Source organism: Heloderma suspectum, chromosome 12 (assembly GCF_057233095.1).
Source record: "Heloderma suspectum isolate Gila_16-S chromosome 12, 16-S_ref, whole genome shotgun sequence".
NCBI classification, from domain to species: Eukaryota; Metazoa; Chordata; class Lepidosauria; order Squamata; family Helodermatidae; genus Heloderma; species Heloderma suspectum.
In genome coordinates, this window is record NC_139469.1 from 1,887,462 (window position 1) to 1,909,120 (window position 21,659).

The 21,659-nt window shown below is 50.1% G+C and overlaps 1 protein-coding gene across 3 annotated transcripts in view; it reads left to right on the forward strand.

Moving 5' to 3' along the window:
* Positions 1-21,659, forward strand: part of MYH11 (myosin heavy chain 11) — an 87,657-nt gene continuing 65,998 nt past the window's right edge. For 2 of the 3 annotated variants that reach the window (XM_084818071.1, XM_084818074.1), the window contains exons 1-3: positions 110-476; positions 5,612-5,973; positions 10,536-10,692. In XM_084818071.1, the coding sequence (XP_084674197.1) occupies positions 5,629-5,973; positions 10,536-10,692 (502 nt within the window). In that variant the 5' untranslated portion in view covers positions 110-476; positions 5,612-5,628. Of the gene's footprint in view, positions 477-5,611; positions 5,974-10,535; positions 10,693-21,659 lie in introns of all 3 variants that reach the window. The other variant, XM_084818073.1, reaches the window with a different exon arrangement.

The following is a 21,659-nucleotide window of genomic DNA, read 5'->3' on the forward strand; positions in this document are numbered from 1 at the left end:
GCATGAGGAAGCAGGAAGGGGTTAAGAAGGGTAGTATCACTTCTGTGGACCAGAAAAAGCTCCGTTTCGGGGAATTGTTAAAAAAAAAAAAAAAGGAGAGGGAGAGAGGGAGGGAGAGAGAGAGAGAGAAAGAAAGGGAAGGCTGATAATTGTTGAGCCATCCTATAAAGTGGCATAAGTCATGGGGGGGGGGCAGGGAGTGAAAAAATGCTCTTTGCGTAGCTGTGAACTCTGGGTGTTAATCCACAGCTTAAAATAAAGTTGGAGGTATTCCTCCCCCATGTCTTTATTTCTTAGACCCCAAGGTATTGCCAGGCTTTTCCAGCAGGGGGTGGTCTCTTGGGCCCCTCCCCATTGAGCCTGTTCACCTCTATATAGGGAGGCTGCAAAGGCAGATAAGACTTGGTCTGCCCCAGCTGCTGCAGTACCGGTTCCGGACTCTTCCATACATTTTCGGCTTTCCCAATCGGACCTCTGTAAGTACTCTTTAGCAGTGAGGGAATTCTCTTGCTAAGCCAGCACTGCTGTGTGTTAAGAGCTGCTCCTCCATCCCTCTGAATTAATTGCTCCTCTTCGTAAAAGCCATTAGGTAGATACTTTCCCTTGAGGCAAACGCACAAACTGATGCTGCTTGGCTTAGAGCATTTTTGTGGCAGGCGGGTTTCCATTCTGCTGAGTACGTATCTGCGTTTTTTAAAAACGCAAGTTGTAATAATAGGGGAGAAAGAGACTTGAATGACAAGGGAATTAGTCCCACCTGACCACGCAAAGCAAGAGAGGCAAAGTGCATCAGGTGTGTGTTACCTGAGTACGAAAAAAGTAAAAAATGCCAAACTTTGCAGAGTTAGCTATGTATGTTTAATGAGGCTTTAAGAAGCAGAGATTCAGCTGTAGATTCAGCCTTGAGTTCCTTGCGAGAGGGAGAAAGGCGGGGTATAAATGCAATAAATAAATAAAAATAAATAGATGTCTTTTTTTTTTTTTAAGAATACATGCACTATAAAAGCAAGAGGAAAAAGCCTTTGGAGTTAGCTGAACTGAATTTTGGCATTTTTCAGTTTAGCAAATTGTCTCGAGTTACTTAAGTGAGGACAGATTGGTTGCCCGGTATTAACGCTTGTTACCTGAGCATGACTCCGACTGATGTCAGTGTTTCCTTAATGAACTGAAGATCATGCTGCAAATATACTCAGCTGTCTGCCCGTTTGATCTTGCATTGTATCGTAGTCAATAAAGTTTTCTGTGACAGGAGAGTTTCACCATCATGTCCAAAAACTCTGTCAGAACCATCTTTTTCCTCTTAAAAGGTAGAGGTCAGGGCTGATCAGAAGGAGCTGGAATAGCTTGTTGGGCCATATTCTGGTGATCTTTGGTTAGTGGGTTATTTATTTATTTATTCATTCATTTATTTTAGAAGGGCAAATAACGGCAAGGGAAGTCTTACATTTCGACCAGAGTGTTGTGAATAACAGAAGAAGTCAGTAGATGGCAGTAAAGAAAGCACCTTTGGGATCTCTCGGTGGATTATATTCACAAGCCCTGTTGTAGCACGCAAAGTAAGGGCCGTTCCACAAATGACATAGCCACTATGGGAACCAGTGCTGTCATCGAGAAAAGTGCATCTCATTCTCAGAGGCAAGCTCAACAGCAAACCCAGGCCTGAGGATGAGATGCACTTTTCCCTGTGAGTGCACTGGCACCCTACATGTGTTTGCCAGCTCCATGTCTTACATTTTTCAGGTCAGCCTTCTCCGACCTGATGTTGTGGACTACATCTCCCATGGCTGGCTGGGGGATGCTGGAAGTTGTTCTCCAACACCTCCAGAGGGCACCAGGTTGGAGAAGGCTGTTTTAGGTATATGCCTGACAACATAATGTCTGAAGCAGCCCTAAAAGATTCCTTCCCTGTCTTCCATTATTATCTTGCCCAATACTGCAATGAAGACACACCCGTGAGAGAAACATCTCCTTCAAAAGAAATTGTGTGATGCCCCTGAAACGATGCCTCCTTGAGATCTATTGCTTTCAGTGCATCCAATTTAAAAACAAACAAACATTCGGTTGGGATTTTGATAAGGCGCATTGCTCTTGAAGGACAGGAAGGCCTGGCGTGCTGTGGTCCATGGGGTCACGAAGAGTCGGACACGACTGAACAACAACAACAAGAACATTGCTCTTGAAGTTCACCCTTCTTAACAGCAGGCTGCCAAGTGATGACCTTCTATATGTTCTCGTCTAATTAGGAGCATCAGCTTGCTTTGGTGTTCCTGCTGTGGCTAAGTTGGCTTGGACGTAAACACTATATGTTTTTTTAATTATTGCCATTTGCAAAGGAGTTTGTTATTCCCTAAAAGGTATTTGTTTTGAACTTGTTATCGTTAGGCTTTCTTTTTCTTTTTTGGCTGGATCAGCTAGTAATGAGAAGAACATGGCCATATATGGTAGCCTAGCTACGTGGATCTATGCAAACAGATCCAGACTTCCAGAGAGCTTTACAAATGGCTTTGAGTCTTTAGTTACGGGGCTCTTGGTCTGTCTTTGAAGATCTAAACGAGGTCAAGTGAACTGTTTTGCCCCCACCCACCCCTCACTCCACTTCCCTTTTATCCAGTGAATGTCTGGTGTGCTACAGAAAGTTAAGCAAAAACGAGCAAAGAGTATAACTGTAGTTAATAAAGCAGCATTTCAAAAGGTAGTGAGAACTGTTCACAAGAATCACTTTTTTTTTAAAGGAAGAAGAAATAATGGGCTGACATCTCAAGCAAACAGAGCTAGTGTTATGTAGGGACTAAGAGTCCAGGCTGAAAACCATAAAGTACCAAGTTTGAATTTCACACATTCCAAGAACTAGCTAGGTGGCACTAGGCAAACCGCCATCTTCCAGCCTCAGCAATCCACCTGCAAAACAGGGATGATAGTATTTATTTTTATTCTAAAATATTTATATCCTGCCTTTCTGTCCCACAAAGTGGGACCCTTCCCTCACCCAGGGCAGCTAACAAATATGAATGAGAAGAGTAAAACGAAGAACAAAAAAGCTAAAATGGATAAAATTAAGGTCACATCAGCGATATAAACAGAATGGCATAATAAGACCAGCAAATGGGGGAAAACCTTTTTTTATTACTCTGCATGCCAAAGGCACAGCAGAGCAGAATAGACTTGACCAGACTTCTGAACACCCATGGTGGGGGTGCGGTGGGGGGCAACTGAGACCCCCAGGAGAAGGAGTTCCTAAGTCTGGATGCCACTGGAGAGAGGGAGACCCTCCAGCATTGCACCCGCCAACTCCACATTTGGTAGCAGTGGGACATAGAGTAGGTCTTCCATTGAAAGGACAACCAGACTGGCAGAATCATGTGAGATTCTTTAAATATCCTGTTCCCAAACCAATATCGTGGCCAAATGCCAGCCTGCCCTTCAGTGGCTTTGTGAATACATCCATAGATGTTTCTAGCCTACCCGCTACAGTCATCTCATTTGGGGCCCATCAAGAAAGAGAACCTCCCATTTCCAACTAGTTTACAGAGGTTTCCCTACCTGCTTGCCTGCAGCTGATTCTGACCACTTCTGATGAAGTGGACACTTTTGTCCACAAGAACGTGTGCCAAAATGAATGTGTCTGTCCTTAAGTTGCTACAAGACTCTTTGTTGTTTATCCTGACTTCACTGAATTACTTAACTAGACGTGAGTCATCATCATGAGCATAAGAATAAATACGTTTCAGGGAGGCATTGGGTTCCTGGGCTTCCGCAACAAAAGTGCCAGTGTGGGGGCGTGGGGGGCACGATCCGCTTTGAAGTTCTGCTGCACAAGGTCTATTGCAGTGAAGGAGACCTGGGCGAGATCAATAGGAGAGAATCCCAGCACTGAACTGTCCTGAACCTCTTTCGGTTGATTGCATAAGGGCTTTCTCACCCTTGGGTGCCTGCCTCAGCACCTGTGTGCCGTAGGAAGTGGCAGTAGCTGGGATCAGGGCCTCAAAGCTATCTGGGGCCTTGGAACACAGGAAGCCGCTGCCTTCAGCCAGGTCAGGTGCTGGTTCCACCTTGCCAGCGTTGTCTACCCAGGCTGGTAGCAGCTGTCCTCTCCTGGGTCTCAGGCAGAGAAGGATCCTTCCCATCATCTGCTCCCTGATCGTTTTAACAGGAGATGCTGGCCACGGAGCCTGGGGCCTTCTGCAGGCCACGTGGTGGCTCCAGCTCCATTTCACGTGCCTTTTTTGTCCAGAGGCACAGAGAGCCGTGGGGCTTGGAGAGATCCATGGCTGGCCGAGCTTGCTGGACTGTCCGAGGAAGACAAAGTGGGTGAGTGGGTAGGAGGGAGACAGGGAACGGTCCCCGGGAGGCAGCAGCATCTGTCCTGGAGGAATGTGGGCACAGGTGAAGCATCACTCAGTACTGCAGAAATGGTGCTGGGGTGCTCTACTCCGCTTGTCTGAATTCCACCCAGTTTGTCACTTAAGATGTGCAGAAACGCTGAACATGGCCAGCTGCCCCAGCGAGGCTGTGCCCTTGCCTCGCGGGCTAGAAACTGCCTCCGTGTCCGGGGGAGCCCCTCATTTCTGGCTAATCCTTTCTCGGGTAAATTGTGGTCCCCGTTTGGTCCCATGCTCTATTTGCTTTTGTTATTTGCTGGTGTTGCCGTTCTTCGGGGAGCATCTCCCTCCCGAGGGACATGAAATCTCTGAGTGGGGAATGGATGCCTCTTGTCTCTAGTGCGCGTGTCAATGCAGGTACACGGATGCTAAGCCGCCGTGCAGTGCACAGCTTGCTACTTCACCCCTTGCAGCTGCTGAGATCAGTTCTGGACTGTAGGACAACCATCTCCCTCCCCACCCCCAGCACAGCCTGCCCCAATGCGGTGCCCTCCTGATGTTTTGGACTTCAAATCCTGGCAGTCCAGACTGTCGGCCTTGCTGGTTGGGGCCGTAGGAGGTATGTAACGCAGCAGCTTGGGTCTTGTCGGGAGCTGCCCCTTTTCAGTGTGCAACTCCTTTGCTGGGGGAGCTGCACTGGCTGCCTCTTCACTACCAGCTCATGTAAGCTACTGGTACTCGTGTACAAAGTCCTAAACAGCTGGGGACCAGGATGCCTGAGAGAGTGCCTTCTCCCTTACCAACCCGACCGGTCGCTGAGGTCATCAGAGGCCTGCTCCTGGTGGTTCCACATGGGCCCATGGCCTGGCTGGAGTCCACCAGGAGAAGCGCCTTCAGTGTGGTGGCCCCCTTCCTATGGAACTCTCTGCCTCTGGGGGGCAGGCAGGAACTGTCACTGTGCTGTTTCCAGCACCTCCTGAAAACATGTTTATTTCAGGAAGCCTTCCTCGACTGACCAGCCACGGTTTTATCGGAATTCTGTTTCTTTTTGTTATAAATAGTAATAATGTTTAACATGGTGTTTTATTCTTTTATCCTATTTGTATCTTTTATTGTTCACCGCTCTGGAACCTGTCTAGATGTGGAGCAGTATATAAATGTTGTAAATAAATAAATAAATAGTCCAACACATCTGGAGGGAAGGCCATGCTAACTAAAGGCCGCATGGAGAAACAGCAGCACCTTTGCCTTCATTCTAAATGGCTCGATCTTTATTCTCCCCCTGACCCCAGGTGCCTGTTGAGCCAAAATGGCACAGAAAGGCCAGCTAAGCGATGACGAAAAGTTCCTCTTTGTGGACAAAAACATCATCAACAGCACGGTGGCCCAGGCGGACTGGTCGGCCAAGAAGCTGGTGTGGGTTCCGTCAGAGAGGCATGGCTTCGAAGCAGCAAGCGTCAAGGAGGAGAAAGGGGACGAGGTGCTGGTGGAGCTGGCCGAGAATGGGAAGAAGGTGACTTTCAGCAAGGATGACATCCAGAAGATGAACCCCCCCAAGTTCTCCAAGGTGGAAGACATGGCCGAGCTGACCTGCCTCAACGAAGCGTCCGTCCTGCACAACCTCAGGGAGCGATACTTCTCGGGCCTCATTTATGTAAGTCCCTAGCTGGTCATTAGCCCCAGACACACTCGTGCCTCTGGGCTGACAACTGGGGGAGCTGGGTGCCACCCATCTCAGGGGCTGGTGGCAGAGATTTGGCCCTGGGCTGCTAGTTGCCCATCCCTCGTCAACTAGGGGGACGCCGCTCTTAGCTCTGACATGATGCTGCCCCGATCTCAGATCAGTTGGCAGCCCAGAAGAGGTGGGGCTTTTATAGAACCGTCCTTGCTGGGGGGACAGGCACACACATCTCCGTGGGTGTGGGAAAGGTTTGCTGTTGTTTGCCCCACACACAGTGTATGGCTCTTGGCCCCATGTATAGTGTAGCCTCCCAGCCCTGCCACGAGGTAGAGTGAGGCAGCGAACGCAGGCAGCTGGTTTGGGGTCTCATGAAAGGGTAGCAAATGGTTAGTTATTTAATCTATTTTTATTGTATTTTTCCAGGACAAGTGCGGGGAGAGGCACTTGTGGGATTTTCCGCCTCAGGTGTCAGAGTAGTTTGACTGGCCTTGAGCTGGGTGGGTCGGTGGGTGGCACCATTGGCTTCTCTGCCTCAGGCGGAGAAATGTCCTGGGCCTCACCGTGCCTCTGCTGCAGGTGGTGCCTCCTCCATGCTGCCTGTGTAGTCATAATCTGTCCGTGTGCGCTGGGTGTGCGCTCTGGGTGGTGGCCGTGTGCCAAAGACGGAGGCTGTGCTCTTGTGGCAAGGCCGAGCTGCCCTCTGCAGCCAAGTCGCTTCCAGGGCCAGGCCTGAGCGCTCTGAATGAGTGCAGTGATCCCATCGAGTCAGGGATGCCATCGACTGCTTCCCTCTCTGCCTCTACCGTCATCTGAGGAATGGTGGCCTCGAGGCTACGGCCCCCAAAATTTACTTTAAGAGGTTGTTGGAGAGAAGGAAGTAGGGGTCTTTGCATATCAGCAAAGGCCCCTGCTTTTACCAGCTTCAGCTGGTTCGCCAGCTGCAGCCTCTCCCGGACAGGGATAGCTTGGCCACAGTGGTCCAGGTACTAGCAACCTCAGGACTGGATTACTGCAATGCGCCTATGTGGGGCTGCCCTTAAGGCTGCTCTGGAAGCTGCAGCTAGTGCAGAATGCAGCAGCTTGGCTGTTGTCAGGAACTGCCCCTTTTCAGCGTGCAGCTCCTTTGCTGAGGGAACTGCACTGGCTGCCTATTCGCTACCAGGCCAGGTTTAAGATTTTGGTACTAGCATACAAAGCCCTAAACAACTTGGGACCAGGATGCCTGAGAGAGCACCTTCTTCCTTACCAACCTGCCCAGTCACTGAGGTCATTGGAGGGCTTGCTCCTGGTGGTTCCACACGGACCTATGGCCCAACTGGAGTCCACCCGCAGAAGAGCCTTCAGTGTGGTGGCTCCTTTCCTATAGAACTCCCTGCCTCTGGAGGTCAGGCAGGCGCCAATGTTGTGTTGCTTCTGGTGCCTTCTGAAAACAGCACTGTTCCAGATGGAATTCCTTAACTGACCAGCTACGGTTCTTATTGGCATTCTGTTTTTAAAAGCATAATTTTAATATGATGTTTTAATCTTTTTATCCTTTTACTGTTTTCACTGCTCCGAAATCTGTTTTAGATATGGAGTGGCATACAAATATTTAAATAAATAAGGGTGCAATCCTATGCAAGTTTAGACAGAAAAAAATCCTACAACTCCCAGGGGAGTTGTAGGCTTTTTCTCTGCCTAAATTTGCTGGGTCCTTGTGTTCTGAGTGCATCCCTCGAAATCAGGAGCTTTTCACATGGAAAGTAATTGAAATGCCAGTGTCCAGCCCAACACTTGAAGCAATGTTCTCGCTGACTTGAATGGCCCTGCTGCTGTCGTTTAGAAATGTAGCTTGAACACGTTCCACCTCGTAAAAGGTTTGCGGCAGGTACGGATGAAAAGAGGCTTGCGGTGCCTTCCCTGAAAGCATGGGTGGGCAACAAGCGGACTCACCGACATTTTGGTCTCCAACTCCCATCATTCCTAGCCAGCATAGCCAATGGTGGGGGATCATGGGAGCTGTAGATCAAAACATCTGGAAGTTCACAGGTTGCCCAGCCCTGTCTTAAAGACGAACAGATGCATTGTGGCAGGAGATTTTGTGGACTAGAGACCACTTCATCAGCTGCACGAAGGGTTACTTTCAATGGGCAAGCGTGTGTGTAGGTAAAAATCTGGACATAAAGGGGAAACATCTACTAAAGTGTAAAGTATAATAAATCTGTAAGCCTTTAAGGTGCTGCAAGACTTTTTTTCAGTCACAGGTATGACTATGGGCCAACACAAACATTACTTCAAATGTGTGTTTAGCAGCTACATTTCATTCTTTCATTTTTTACTCTAGAGTATGTGGAGGGCCCCCAATCTGGATTGGGACAATAACATGGGGTAGGGGTAGGAGGGCTTTTAAGATCCCGATGTGGGCCTCTGTGCCTACTCTAGAGAAAATGACAAGAAGACATAGCTGCTAATCACACATTTAAAGCAATGTCTGTTTCAGCCTATAGTCATGTCTGTTACAGCAAACAAACAACAAAGTGGTTTTTCTGGCACCTTAAAGAGGAAAATGCCTCTTATACCAATATAAATTGTATTTCTATTTAAATACTATGAATTATTTCTATGTTGGCAACATATGCATATGCAACTTCCCTTAGCATAAATTAGTGTAGTCTTGATGGCTACGTGCTACCTCCAGTACCAGAGGCAGTGAGCCTATGTACACCAGTTGCTGGGGAACATGGGCAGGAGGGTGCTGTTGCGCTTGTGTCCTGCTTGTGGTTTCCTGGTTGACAGCTGGCTGGCCGCTGTGTGAACAGAATGCTGGACTAGATGGACCCTTGGCTTGATCCAGCAGGGCTCTTCTTATATTCTTAAATTGGTGTCCTCTCTATTTTGGTGCTCCATTTCCTCTTTTTGGGTGATGCATAAATGGCCACCCTGTACCAAACATAAAAGGACTGGTTGAAAGATCTACTTAATCCAGAATCCTCTTGCATACAGCAGCAGGGGGATGTTTTCGAGGAACCGCTTCCCCTGTCTGTCCCCAGCATCTGTCAGTGAGACCACCACCCCCATTGGGAATCCAGCTGTGAATCTTTCCCTGGCTGTATTAACCCTTCAGTTGCATCTCTTAACAGGCCTGTTGGCCCAGGACAGGCTGGCTGCCAAAGGGGGTAGGGTGAACATTTGATCCTGCCCCAAAACCTTAGTGCCAAAACAAGAGGCCCAGGAATGAGCTGCAGCGACTCACGGCAAGAGCGATGCAGATCAGCACAGGGCATCATAGCCGTTCTGGTCCTTGGTGCTGCCAACAGATACTTCTGCGTTTGCTTAATGCCTTATAAAGTGTTTAGTTTGTGTGAAAACTTTGGGCTGCCTCCTAATATGGTCAAGAGAGGGAAACCCCAGGCTTCAGATCTGTGCTCAAGGACATAGCTGATTCAAAAGGTCAGCTGAGATGCTTTTGTGTAATTACATACTTGGGAGCTTTAATCAAAGATTAGAAAATAGGGGGGGAAACAGAAAAATCATGGTTTTGCAGAAGCACCCTTGGTGGGTATGTAAACCAGGTATCCTGACCCCAAATCTTGCACAGAGGCATGGGGCTAAGACTCAGGAAAGAGGGAGGAGGAGGAGGAAGTGCAGATTTACCTCTAGAAAATTGTAGGGTTCCATGTGTGAACTGCTGTAAATTTAAAAATATACAATTATCCTAGCACAGCCTTCCCCAGTCTGGAGGGCCACCTGTTCACCATCTCTGGACTAGACGGACTTTTTGGTCTGATCCAGTAGAAGAAAATAATTATTTGGGGCAAAATCCAACATAAGTCCTACTTAGAGTAAACCCACTGAAATGAATGGGACTTGTCATAGCTAACTTAAGTTCCACTTATTTCAATAGGTCTACTCTAAGTAGGACTTACATTGGCTTTGCTTTCTATTTTTAAGAATTGCTTCATGGACTGGGTGTAAATAGCATAGCCTAATCTATGGGGAGTGGAAATTACCTAGTTCACACGTAACGCTAACCCATGGTTTAACTCAATGGTTGTTGAATTCTGGGATGTTGTGAGAACCCAGCTGTGTTAACAAACCATGGTTTGTTAACCACAAACAACCCAGAAAGAGAAATCATGGTTTATTATTGGGCTGGGAACTCTGGGTTGCTTAAACCATGGCTTGTCGTTACATGTGAACTTAGAACCATGGGTTGTTCAGAGGTTGTTTCGCCAAGCTAAACAGGGGTTGGGCAAGAGCAGTAAAAAAACCCAGCCACTCTATATGCCATTATTACAGTGCCGCAAAGCCATTTGGGACACAGGGAGGGAGCGGGTGAAGGAGGAGGGAAACCCAGGGATTGAGAAATCAAATGGTGTTTTATTTGATCATCTGCCAGACAAACCCTGGATAGGGCAACAAAACATGGGTTGAATAAACCAAGGGTTACAGTTATGTGCAAACCAGGTCAGTGATGTATAGTATAGGGCCAGTATAGAGGAGTCCTGAAAAACAAAGCCAATGTAACATGCCACATTCTTGGGTTTTTCTTACAGACTTACTCAGGTCTCTTTTGCGTGGTTGTAAACCCTTACAAGCAGCTGCCCATCTACTCAGAGAAAATCATTGACATGTACAAAGGCAAGAAACGCCACGAGATGCCCCCACATATCTATGCTATTGCCGACACAGCATACAGGAGCATGATGCAAGGTAAGGCTGGGAAGCCTCTTCTTCTGAGCATTGCAAACATCACATGCAAAACCTTAACCTCAGCTGTGCTGTTGCGCAGGAAGGGATGGGCGGCATAGCTCGGTGGAACAGCAGAGCCCATGCTCTGTGTGCAGAGGGTTGCAGTTCAGTCCCTGGCATCTCCGGTTAAAAGGACCTCAGATGGCAAGGCAGGGCTGTAGCTCAGTGGCAGAGCCCCTGCTTTGCACACAGAAGGTCTTATATCCACCCCCAGCAGCATCTCCACATAGGGCTGGGAAAAGTCCTGCCTGAAAACTCGGAGAGCCGTTGCTGCCAGTCAATGTGCAGACCAGGGATGGGCCATAGCTCAGTGTGACAGAGCACATCCTTTGTATGCAGGAAGACCCCAGTTTCGATCCCTGGCTTCTCCAGGTAGGGCAAGGAAAGGATCCTGCCGGAAACCCTCAAGAGCTGCTGCCAGTCAGTGTCTACAGTATTGGGCTAGATGAACCAATGCTCTGACTCAGTATAAGCCAGCTTCCTATGTTCCTAACATCAGTCCTAGCCACCATAGCCAATGACGTAGCCCAAAACATCTGGAGGGCACCAAGTTGGGGAGGGCTGCTGTAGACAATGCTCAGCTAGATGGACCAAAGGTCTGATCTGGTATAAGGCAGCTTATTTTGTTCCCATTTAAACCAGCCCTTTATTCTGAACCATGAGGACTAGAATCTTACTTTATATTTAGGGAAGGGCAGTAGCTGTGTGGCAGAGAACGTGCTTTGCCTGCAGAAGGTCCCAGGTTCAATCCCTGGCATCTCCCATGAAAAGGACTGGGTAGAGCAGAACTCTGGAGGAAGTGGCTGTGTGTAGGAGAGCACTGGGCCAACGTGGGCTCTGTTCCTGTATCATGGTCTTGATATGGTTTAGCGGGGAGGCCATGGCTCTGACACAGAGCTGCAGCAGTTGCTCTGCAGGCAGCAGCTGCTGCCAGTCAGTGTTGCTGGGCTAGATGGAACAAGGGTTTGACTCCATGATACCCTTGGCTGAAAGGGAGCAGGGCTCAGAGAGGAAACACCCCACTCTGGGGAGGTTTCTTTAACAGGGGTGGGGAACCTCTGCTCAGGGGCCAAATCCGGCCCTCCTGGGTTCCCCAGAAGGCCGCGCCTCCTCCCCTGGCCCCACCCCCTTTCCCCAGTAGCCAGTTGTTTGGTGGTTTCCCAACGTTTGAGCAGTTTTTTCCTGCATTCTAAAAGGCTGAAATGCCGCTCCTAAGGCTTAGTTCCGGGGCGGGAGGTCTAGATCCTGAAGGTCCTGGGTTCAATTGCTGGCTTTTCAAGTAGGACTGGGAAAGAATCCTGCCTGAAAACCTGGAGAGCCATTGCTGCCAGGCAGTATTGACAATACTGGGCGAGATGGACCCAGGGTCTGACTCAGCATAAGCTCTGGGGGCCATTTTCCATCCCCATACTCCCACCTGTGGGCCGTGCCTCCTCCTCACAGCACCAAATATAAAATTTAAAAATAAAATAGCGTCCAGAGTGGCTATGGAGTGCCAAAAGGGTCAAAATTAGCTTGTTTGCAGCTATGGAGCATGAAAATGGGAAAACAGTGGGTCAAACTGGCCACTCTGCCATTTAATTTTTATTTATTTATTTTTACAATCTTGGGGGGCAGTGGGGCCCACCTGTTCCTGTTGCCCATTCCTGGCTTAGTTATTGGCAGTAAGATCTTTAAAATATGCTGGGTTTTTAAAAATATTTTGGGCCCCGCCCCCTTTCCCTTCAACCCCTCCCACCACTGGAATGCGGCCCCCGAGGGCTTCTCTGACACGGAATTCAGCCCTCAGACCGAAAGAGGTTCCCCAGCCTTGCTTTAAGAAGAGGCCTCAGCTTGTGGCAAGGCCTCGCTCCTGCCTCTCGTGGCAGAACCTGGGTGCCATTAACAGTGGTAGAGTAGGAAGCAGGTAGATCTGGCGCGTGGGGCCACACTCCACCGAGACGTTCTCCTCCTTGCGTGCTCACGCAGCTCCTGAGCCTTTCAGCAGGACTTGCCCAGAAGATCTTCCTGGTGGGCTGTGGCACTTTGTTAGTTCACGAGATGTGGATGGTTCGCCCTGAGCCAGCCCCGTGACGCCTTGGGCTGACCCTGGTTTCAGCGTTGCTTTCAGTACACGGGGGCCACACGGGCTTAATAGAACGTTCCGAGGAATCCTTTGGCACCATCCGCCCCGCATGGCCAGAGCACGACTCAAAAAGGGAAAGCGCTCCACCGGCCCATCGAGGCATGGGGGCATGCTCGAAAGCCAAGCACATAGTTTTGGCAAATAGGGGCATGGAGACAAACACTCCTCTTGGGCCAGGGGGGGAGTGCCTCCACCGTCAGCATCTGGCAGTCTGCAGAACCCTCGTCAGCCTTGGCATCGCTCCACTGCGTTTGTGGATTTCATCGCACTGGACCAGCTTTCCCCAATCTGGTGCTCTCCAGATGTGTTGGCCAGCACATGGCCATGCTGGCTGGGGATGCTGGGAGTTGTAGTCCTACACATCTGGAGGACACCCAGTTGGGGAAGGCTGACCTAGCCCTCTGCCCAACATCTAAGAGAATGGCTGCCAGTCAAAGGAGAGTGCCGTGGGCGCAACAATTCAGTCCTTTAATGCTTGGGCCCGTGGCAGTTGGCACCTGGGTTGCTAAAGAGGCTACAGGGCAAGGGCCTCCTCTGATCTGGCCCCTGAATTTTGCAAAACATTTTGCATCCTTGCTGGGGTAGAGGACCAGCGGTCGGACTTGATGCGAGGCAGCGTCCAATGTTTGTTTTTAACTGTCCCATTGTCTTATTCATCATAGTTCCTTATGTCACAGCTGCAAGGTAGGCGGTTACTTGGGAGGCTTCTGAATGACAGCTCAACTCCTTCTGCACTCCAGCCCAGCTGTCCAGTGTCCTTCCATTAAAAGAATGAAATGCCTGACAGGAAAGGTCTTAAGGCTGGACAAATCTGTCAATTGTGGTTTCTCTCAGTTTCTTGTTTTTCCAGTCATAAGTTTGGTTTGTCTTTGAGAACTTCGAGAATTTTTTTAAAGTTTGCATAAAACTCATACATGTTTGTACATGTATCTCCTAATATACACATTTTGCAAGAAATTTTCCTAACATAATGCGAACCAAACTAATTTCTCCCCCTTTGCTTAAAGGACTTAAGTTAAGACAGAGAATTGAGAATTGTCATTGCATTCGATTCTGGGTTAACTGTGTTGTTCTTTAGTGATCTGCTGATGTTGTCACTCCATGACAGAGCAAGATGCTGTGCATGCAAAACGTCCCAGGTTGCATCTCTGGTTCACGGATTTTATTTAAAATATTTATATACAACCCTTCACTGAATTTGATTTCAGGGTGGTTTACGGTTAGAAGCATAAACCTGGGCAGCAATGTTAAATGCACAATAAAACAACCAGCAGATAAAGGCAGAGGAACCAACCAACAGGGTTTTACAATGCCTAACATATTTTAGAAGCACGGGAGAATAAAGTGAGTTTCTGCCTGACACCTAAAATAAACGAAGGATCCAGTAGTGGGTGATTGGAAAGACCCCTGCCAAAGACCCTGGAGAACCTTTGCTCCTCAAAGTAGATCAGCCTTCCCCAACTTGGTGCCCTCCAGGTGTTTTGGACCTTCAGCTCCCATCCATTCCAGCCAGCAAGGCCAATGGACAGGGATTTGGGGAGCTGCAGTCCAAAACATCCTGTAGATACCTGTAGATGCTGGGGATTGAACCTGAGACCTTCTGTATGCAGAGCAAGCAGGGACTCTGCTACTGAGCTGCTGCCGTTCCCCCAGAAGAAACAGGAAGCTAGGGAGCCGTCTTATACAGTCAGACCCCTGTTCATCTAGACCCAGTATTGTTGACACTGGCTGGCCGCGATGGCTGTCCAGGGTTTCAGGCAGGATTCTTTCTTTGTTGTACCTGGAGATGCTGCCAGGGATCAAACCTGGGACCTTCTGTGTGCAAAGGAGGGGCTCTGTCACTCAGCTACACCCCATCAGTTGCTGGGGAACATGGGCGGGAGAGTGCTGCTGCATTCATGTTCTGCTTGTGGGTTTCCTTGGGCAGCTGGCTGGCCGCTGTGTGAACAGAATGCTGGACTAGATGGACCCTTGGCTTGATCCAGCAAGCTCTTCTTACGTTCTTACATCTCTAAATGTGTGTTGAGCCATTTGCAAGACTAGAATAACAAATTCCCATCTAATCAAACCTGACTTTGAAACCCGCCCAACACAGCTCATGTTGGAACCACCACCATGGCCTCCCCGCAACCCTGAACAGACGCTCATGTAGACTGGTCCTTGTCCAGGTTCCAAATAGTGGACGTATGTTTTCTGTAGGCTTTTGGGTGTGTACATTGTGTAGAAGGAATGATGGGTCCTTCCATGTAAATCCCATGGAGGGGGAGTGTCCATTAGACTCCGTTGGTGTTGTGGGTAACTTAGAGTCGCTCAGCTGCCCCTTCATGCTGGGAAGCCACTGTGGTTGTCTAGCTCAGGCAGGATGATGAGACCAACATGAGGCTGTCATGCTTCTTTCCACTGTGCGGAGGAGATAGCTAGAGGGGAAGTTGTTGTTCAGTCGTGTCCGACTCTTCGTGACCCCATGGACCATAGCACGCCAGGCCTTCCTGTCCTGCGCTCTCTCCCGGAGTGAGCTCAAGTTCATATTCATTGCATCGGTGATGCTATCTAGCCATCTCATCCTCTGCCGTCCCCTTCTCCTTTTGCCTTCAGTCTTTCCCAGCATCAGGGTCTTTTCCAGGGAGTTTTCTCTTCGCATTAGGTGGCCAAAATATTGGAGCTTCAGCTTCAGTATCTGTCCTTCCAATGAGCACTCAGGGTTGATTTCCTTTAGGATGGACTGATTTGACCTCCTTGCAGTCCAGGGGACTCGTAAGAGTCTTCTCCAGCACCACAGTTCGAAAGCATCAATTCTTCGGCGCTCAGCCTTCCTTATAGTTCAGCTCTCACAGCCATACATTACTACTGGGAAAACCATAGCTTTGATTAGACGGACCTGGTTTTCTGAAAGCTGTTCCTTTTTGGTGGCGCTAATTTGTGGAGGCCTCTGTAATATAATGCAGCAGAATTGTTTGCAAGGGCCCCTTCACACATTTGTGTCTGCAATTCAACTAAAGCTAAGTGTATGTAATCAATTATCAAACCCAGTGCAGACTTCTCCTTTTTTTATCTTCCTTCCTCCCCTTCTTCTACCACCTTCTGAATGCTGGATCTTTTACACTGTAAGCTTCTTGGAAGAGGGATTCATCTGCGTGTTTTGTTGCTCTGCTTAAAGGACCATCCACACTGATAGATAGATAAATACAATATTTAGATCGCTGGGGAATCCACCACCCCAAAGCACTGTCCAGGTGCAGGGACACGTGACGGCGGGTGCTGATGTGGGTACCCGAGGCTTGGCAGTGGGCTCTCTTGGTGGCCTTGTCCTGCTCTAGACCGAGTCGTGGCTCCTTGCAAGCGAATGCAGGGAGCGATGTGACAGAATAGCCAGGCTGGCGAGCAAAGGGTCCCGCACACAGGCTCCAGTCCGAGGAGGTTGAGGCTAAGGCAGAGTGGTCAAAATCCAGGCAGCGGTCAGGCAGGCAGACAAGGCGGCAGCAGGAGCAGTCGAGGCAGCGAGCGAGCGGGCCATGCTGCAGCCCAGGAGCGGGCCGCTGGGCAGTCCAGGAGGCAGAGCCTCGCTCGCAGGGCACGGCTCAGAGGCCAGGTGCCCGGCAGAGGCTGGGTGGACCAAGTTGTTCCGACGCTGGCCGGGTTTCCAGTGAAGGCTTCTAAGCCCAAAGCCTGCCGGACCCCACCCAGAGCTCAGCGGCAGCACTCAGAGCTCCCTTTCCAGGGCCTGCTCCTGAGGCGTCCCTTTCTCCCGAGGAGACCTCTTCCGGAGGCCAGCACCCGCCGCACAGGAGCCCTGCTAGCCTCTCGCTTGAGACCACGACGCTCCCGGGGCTTGGGGGGTCAGCCTCTGCCCGGCAGCCCCCCCGAGGGCTCAGGCCCCGTGGCGCTGGGGGCAGCCCCTGGCCTGGGGGGCCCTGGGCTTCCGGGGCCTCTGGCACCTCCTCTGAGGAGGACTTCGCCAGGCCGGGCCAGGCCGGGCAGGCCTGAGGCCATGGCTGACCCTCGGTGCTGGCCAGTGTGCGGGGGTGCGGGGTTGGGTTTCTCACCTGTGCCGAAGAGCTCTGCGTCTCTCCACGCAAGCAGTGGCCACTGTTTCCTTCCATGGACGATGGGCTGTCACTGGCTACTAGTCCTGAATCGTGGCTCTGTATTCCCGGCAGCATCAGAGGCTCTGTGCCTCCTGCTGCCAGGTCCTGGGCACACCAGCCATTGCACGCACACCCGGCTTGTGGGCACCTGGCGACCTCTGTGGGAACAGAAGAATGGACTGGGAAGGCCTTTGGCCTGGTCCAGGAGGGCTCTTCTTGGGTCCTGAGGTTCACCCCTCCCATAATGAACAGCAGCATCCTGCCACGGAGCTTGGGGCTGACCTGCTGCAGTCATTCCTGAGCCCTGTTCCCTGCAAAGCAAGCAAATTAAAACATGAAAGGCTGCAGTGCGTCCAAAGCCACCTACGTGTAGCAGAGGCTGTTCGCTGCATCTCTGCTTGATTCCTGCTCTGGCCTTGCCACCAGGAGGCGCGTGAGGGGAAGGGCCATCACTCAGTGGCAGAGCGCGTGCTTTGCATGCAGGAAGCCCCAGGTCCGATCCCTGCATTCCCAGGTAGGGCTGAGGCCCCCATTGAAGAACCTGGTGCTAGTCCATGTTATAGACAATACTGATCTGGCTGGAGCAGTGGGCTGAGTCAGTATAAGGCAGCTTCCGATGGTTGGGGCAAGGGCCATAGCTCAGTGGTGGAGCCCATACTCTGCTTTGCAGAAGGTCCCAGGTTCGATCCCTGGCAACTCCAGGGAGGGCTGGGAAAGACCCTTCACTGCCTGAGGGGTTTTCTACATGAGGCTTTTAACCCTCCACTTTACCAGTGTTTCTGCTTCCACATTCTTTGTGGGATTAAGATGGGCTCCTTTTTACGTGTTTTTCCCCCAGGTTTTTCTTTCTCTGCCTTTCTATATTTTCCATTATACAACCACTAGGTGGTGCTGTAGTCTAGCAGAATTGCGCAAATACACCAGGGTTCCATGCTATCATTTGCAAAAATACCAGACTTTCCTCATTAGGAAAACCCCCACTGTAATGGTTGCAAAGAACAGGAGAGGCCCTGGAGGATTACGACTTATGTAAAGCACCTGCAAACTACGAGTGAGGAATCATGAGCGCACAATAAATGCTTTGTGTAGAGAGGCTCTGAGACCCCGGAGATCTATGACTGCCAGTCAGGGTGGGCAATACTGAATTAGGTGGACCAAACGATAAGGAAGCTTCCCATGTTCCTTCCTATAGCGACTCACGCAGAAACAAGGGCTGGGCACCTCTGAAGGTGTGTGTGTAACTCTCACACTATAGCAACTGTGCTTCCACTTTTGAAAGTTTTGGAAACCAGTGGCTATTGGGCAGCTCTGCAAAGAGGAAATGATGTTGCAAATTGGGCAGTCTCACTTCTGTTTCCTATCTGTTAATCTCCGTGGGCTGTGTTTCCTCCCTTGTGAAAACAAAATATGGCACAGCAGTGACTCAGGAACAAAAAAGCCTCCAGTGAAGACTTTACCCAGGTCCCTCTTCTGAATTCCTTCTTCCTTTTCATTTTGCTGCATCCCCTTTTTCCTACCTACATCTGCATCCTTTTATCATTTGCCAACAGGAAGGTGCCCCAAACGGGCTTATGCAGGAATAGCACATTTGGCTTTCTTAACCAGGGTGGTTTTGGTTTCCCTGTACGGCGCCCACCTTTGGATGTCTGAATGAGGATTGTACTTTCCATTCATTTCATTTCATCTGCACAAAGATTTGCAACCCAGATATGCCAACAAGGAAAACTAGGAAAACTAGAATATTCAAAATAATCTGAACAAGAACAAAATGTAGAAGACAATTCAAACAGCTGAAAATATTCGGCTCTGCGTCATCAGCAGTATTGGTTAACACAAAGTTACATCTTTTTGTGTAGACGTAGCAAACATAGCCTCTCTGCATGATGTATACACACTGCTTCCTCCTAGTAGCAGTTTCTGGAAGTTTGTGTATTAAATGCAGCTGGTCTGCAAGGGTATCGTAATAATATGAAGTGCAGGAGGGAAAGAACCAGAGCAAATGGGGAGTAATTAATTTCTTTGCTGGTTGTTTCGCCATGCAGGCATAATGGAAGCAAAACAGCTCTGCTGGGAATAGGAGATAATTTACCAAAGTTTGAACACACCCTGTAATAGAGGGAGGGCTGTAGCACAGTGATAGAGACTGCTTTGCATGCAGAAGGTCCCAGGTTCAATCCCCAGCATCTCCAGGTAGGGTTAGGAAAGAATCTGGCCTGAAACCCTGGGGAGTGGTGGCTGCCAGGCAGCATCACCAATACTGGGCTAGATGGACCAGTGACTCAGTATCAGGCAGCTTCTGGTGTTTCCCACATCAATCATACACATGCCAAACAGATTCAGTAGAACAGCCTTCCCCAAACGGGGCCCTTTGGAAATGTTGGACTGCAGTGCCCAGCCCACAGGGCTGATGGCCATGTCAACTGAGAATGCTGGGAGTTGCAGACCAGCACATCCGGAGGGCACCAGGTTGGGGCACTGCAAGCTCCAGGGTTCCCCACACCTCTTCACACCGTCTTTATTCACGCAAGTCAGGCAAGTGAGCCCCCTTGGGTGTTACGGGCAAATTTACCCATTGGTTTAGCGCCACGATTGCTGGCCATCACACTTGGGCTGACTTCTAGTTGCTGACCCTTGTTATAAATGAATCATCTGAATAAATAATAAACACTTGTAAATACCAAAACCAGAGAAGCCGAAACGACAAGGGAGCGACGGGGTGAATGGCAACGATCTCTTTGTACACGGTGTCTTGGTAACAGCACCAGGCAGGTCACATGGCAGAACTCCAGCAGCCGGTGAAGACTGTTTTTGTGAACAGACATCCATGTTCATAAAAGTAACTGGTGATCCAGAATGGTCCCCCCTGCCACCCCCGTTACAACGTTGAGGCATCCTGCCCAAGAGAGCAGGGGTCTTGTGCATGTCCCTTCCGTCAAGTCTGAAATAGAAGCAGAGATCCTTTTCCCCCCCCTCTTTCATTTTTGGAAAAACTTAATTAGTTCATCCCTTGCGGGTGCGGGGCTGAGCTCAGGGAGCACATTTGCTTTGTTCCAGGGGAACCGTTGTGTCAAATGGGTCTTTCTTTTTTCACACTGGGGAGAGGAAGAAGAAAGCTGTCTAAATGATAAAGGGCCAGCTCAGAGCAGCATAGATCAGCCTTCCCCAACTTGCCACCCTCCACAGACAGGCTGGACCTCAAATCTCATCAACCCCAACCAGCATGGCCATTGGCCGGAATGAAACTGGCAGGGGTGTGGTTAGCCACATGCAAAGGCGGGCAGGCAGAGCTTGTGTGCCTTTAATAATGAAGCATTAACCAATAGCGGCTATTTATGTATTTATTCAATTTATTATGACATTCACATCCTGCCTTTTTCCCTGTTGCAAGGAACCCAAGGTGGCTTCCATAACGCTTCTCCTCCTCCTCCTCTCCTCCATTTTATACACTTGCATGAAGACTTTAAAAAATGTCTGCATGTAGCATGGGCCAGGGAGCAGGGAAACAGTCCTATCTCCTCTCAAAACACAGGGATGGGGATCAGGGATCACGGAGTGGAGATAAGGCAGGGACACTGGCAGGCCGGAGGCCGTGTGCACCCCTGCTTTAACAGGTGTGTCGCGCTGTCACTTTTTCTGCAGGAGCGGCTCCACCTGGTGCAGTTCCCTCTTCTGCGGGGGTCTCTTCTGTTGCATCTCTTTACCCAGGCAATGGTACCCTCTCATGGCTTGTGAGGGGGTGTGATAGGGATGGCCGCTGCTGTCCGTCCACAACCGCCACCACGTTTCTTTGGCTGCAGCTCCATGCTGTTGTACTACCCTCCTCCCTTCCCCCCTGCTGCTCTGGAGGCTTGATGTGGTCGTGAAATGGGGGCAGCTGTGAGACATCCACTTCCTGCCATCCCTGTTCTCTCTCAGATTGTGCTGGCAACACAGAAATCCTTTGGGGGAAACCAGCCTGAAATAAAATGTAAAGAAGCTGCAAGCCAGCGATGCCCCGGTTGCAACTTTGGAAAGGCTTTCTCCTTTTATGGTAAAGCTGCCAGCTCAAAGTTGCTTCCTTGCAATAAACCATCCAGTTCAAGGTTGCGATGAGGCAGAACGAGAGCTGGTCTTTGGGGAGGGAAGCAGCAGGGCCACAAGCACAGGCCGGGTGGGGCGAGGGGTGGGCGTCAGTGAGAGCAACGCTGTCTTCTTAGAAGCCGGCCCTGGGGAAGCGCAGGCTGCAGTTCTTGCTTTCAAAGGCACAAGAGTTCGGTGGTACTCACCGGGGAGGAGAAGAGGGCCGAGCTGGGCCTATCCGCTGTGGATCTTACTGATGACAGCTGTTAGACGTGATGGCCAAATGGGGTGTCCATGTACGCCGAGGGATGCGCTGCCCCTGTGCCAGATCCTGGCAGCATGTAACGGGGTGCTCCAGAGCCTTGTGGGCTTCCCAGTGGGGTCTGGCTGGGCATGACTGGAAACATAATACTGGGTTAGATGGACCTCTGGCCTGATCCAGTGAGGCAGCTCTTACATTTTTATGGCTTACCCTTTTAGATCCATCTTCCAAGGTTTCCTCTGGATGCTTCCCAGCTCAGGCTAGGCAGCACCTGGCTTCTGTCCTCACTTGTCCCCCCACCTTTGCGAAAATGATGCTGCGTGGTCAGTGGCACAGCTAGCACTGGGCTTTGGGACCGCCAATGCCAGCCCCCCCCCCACAGTGGCTAGCTAGAGAG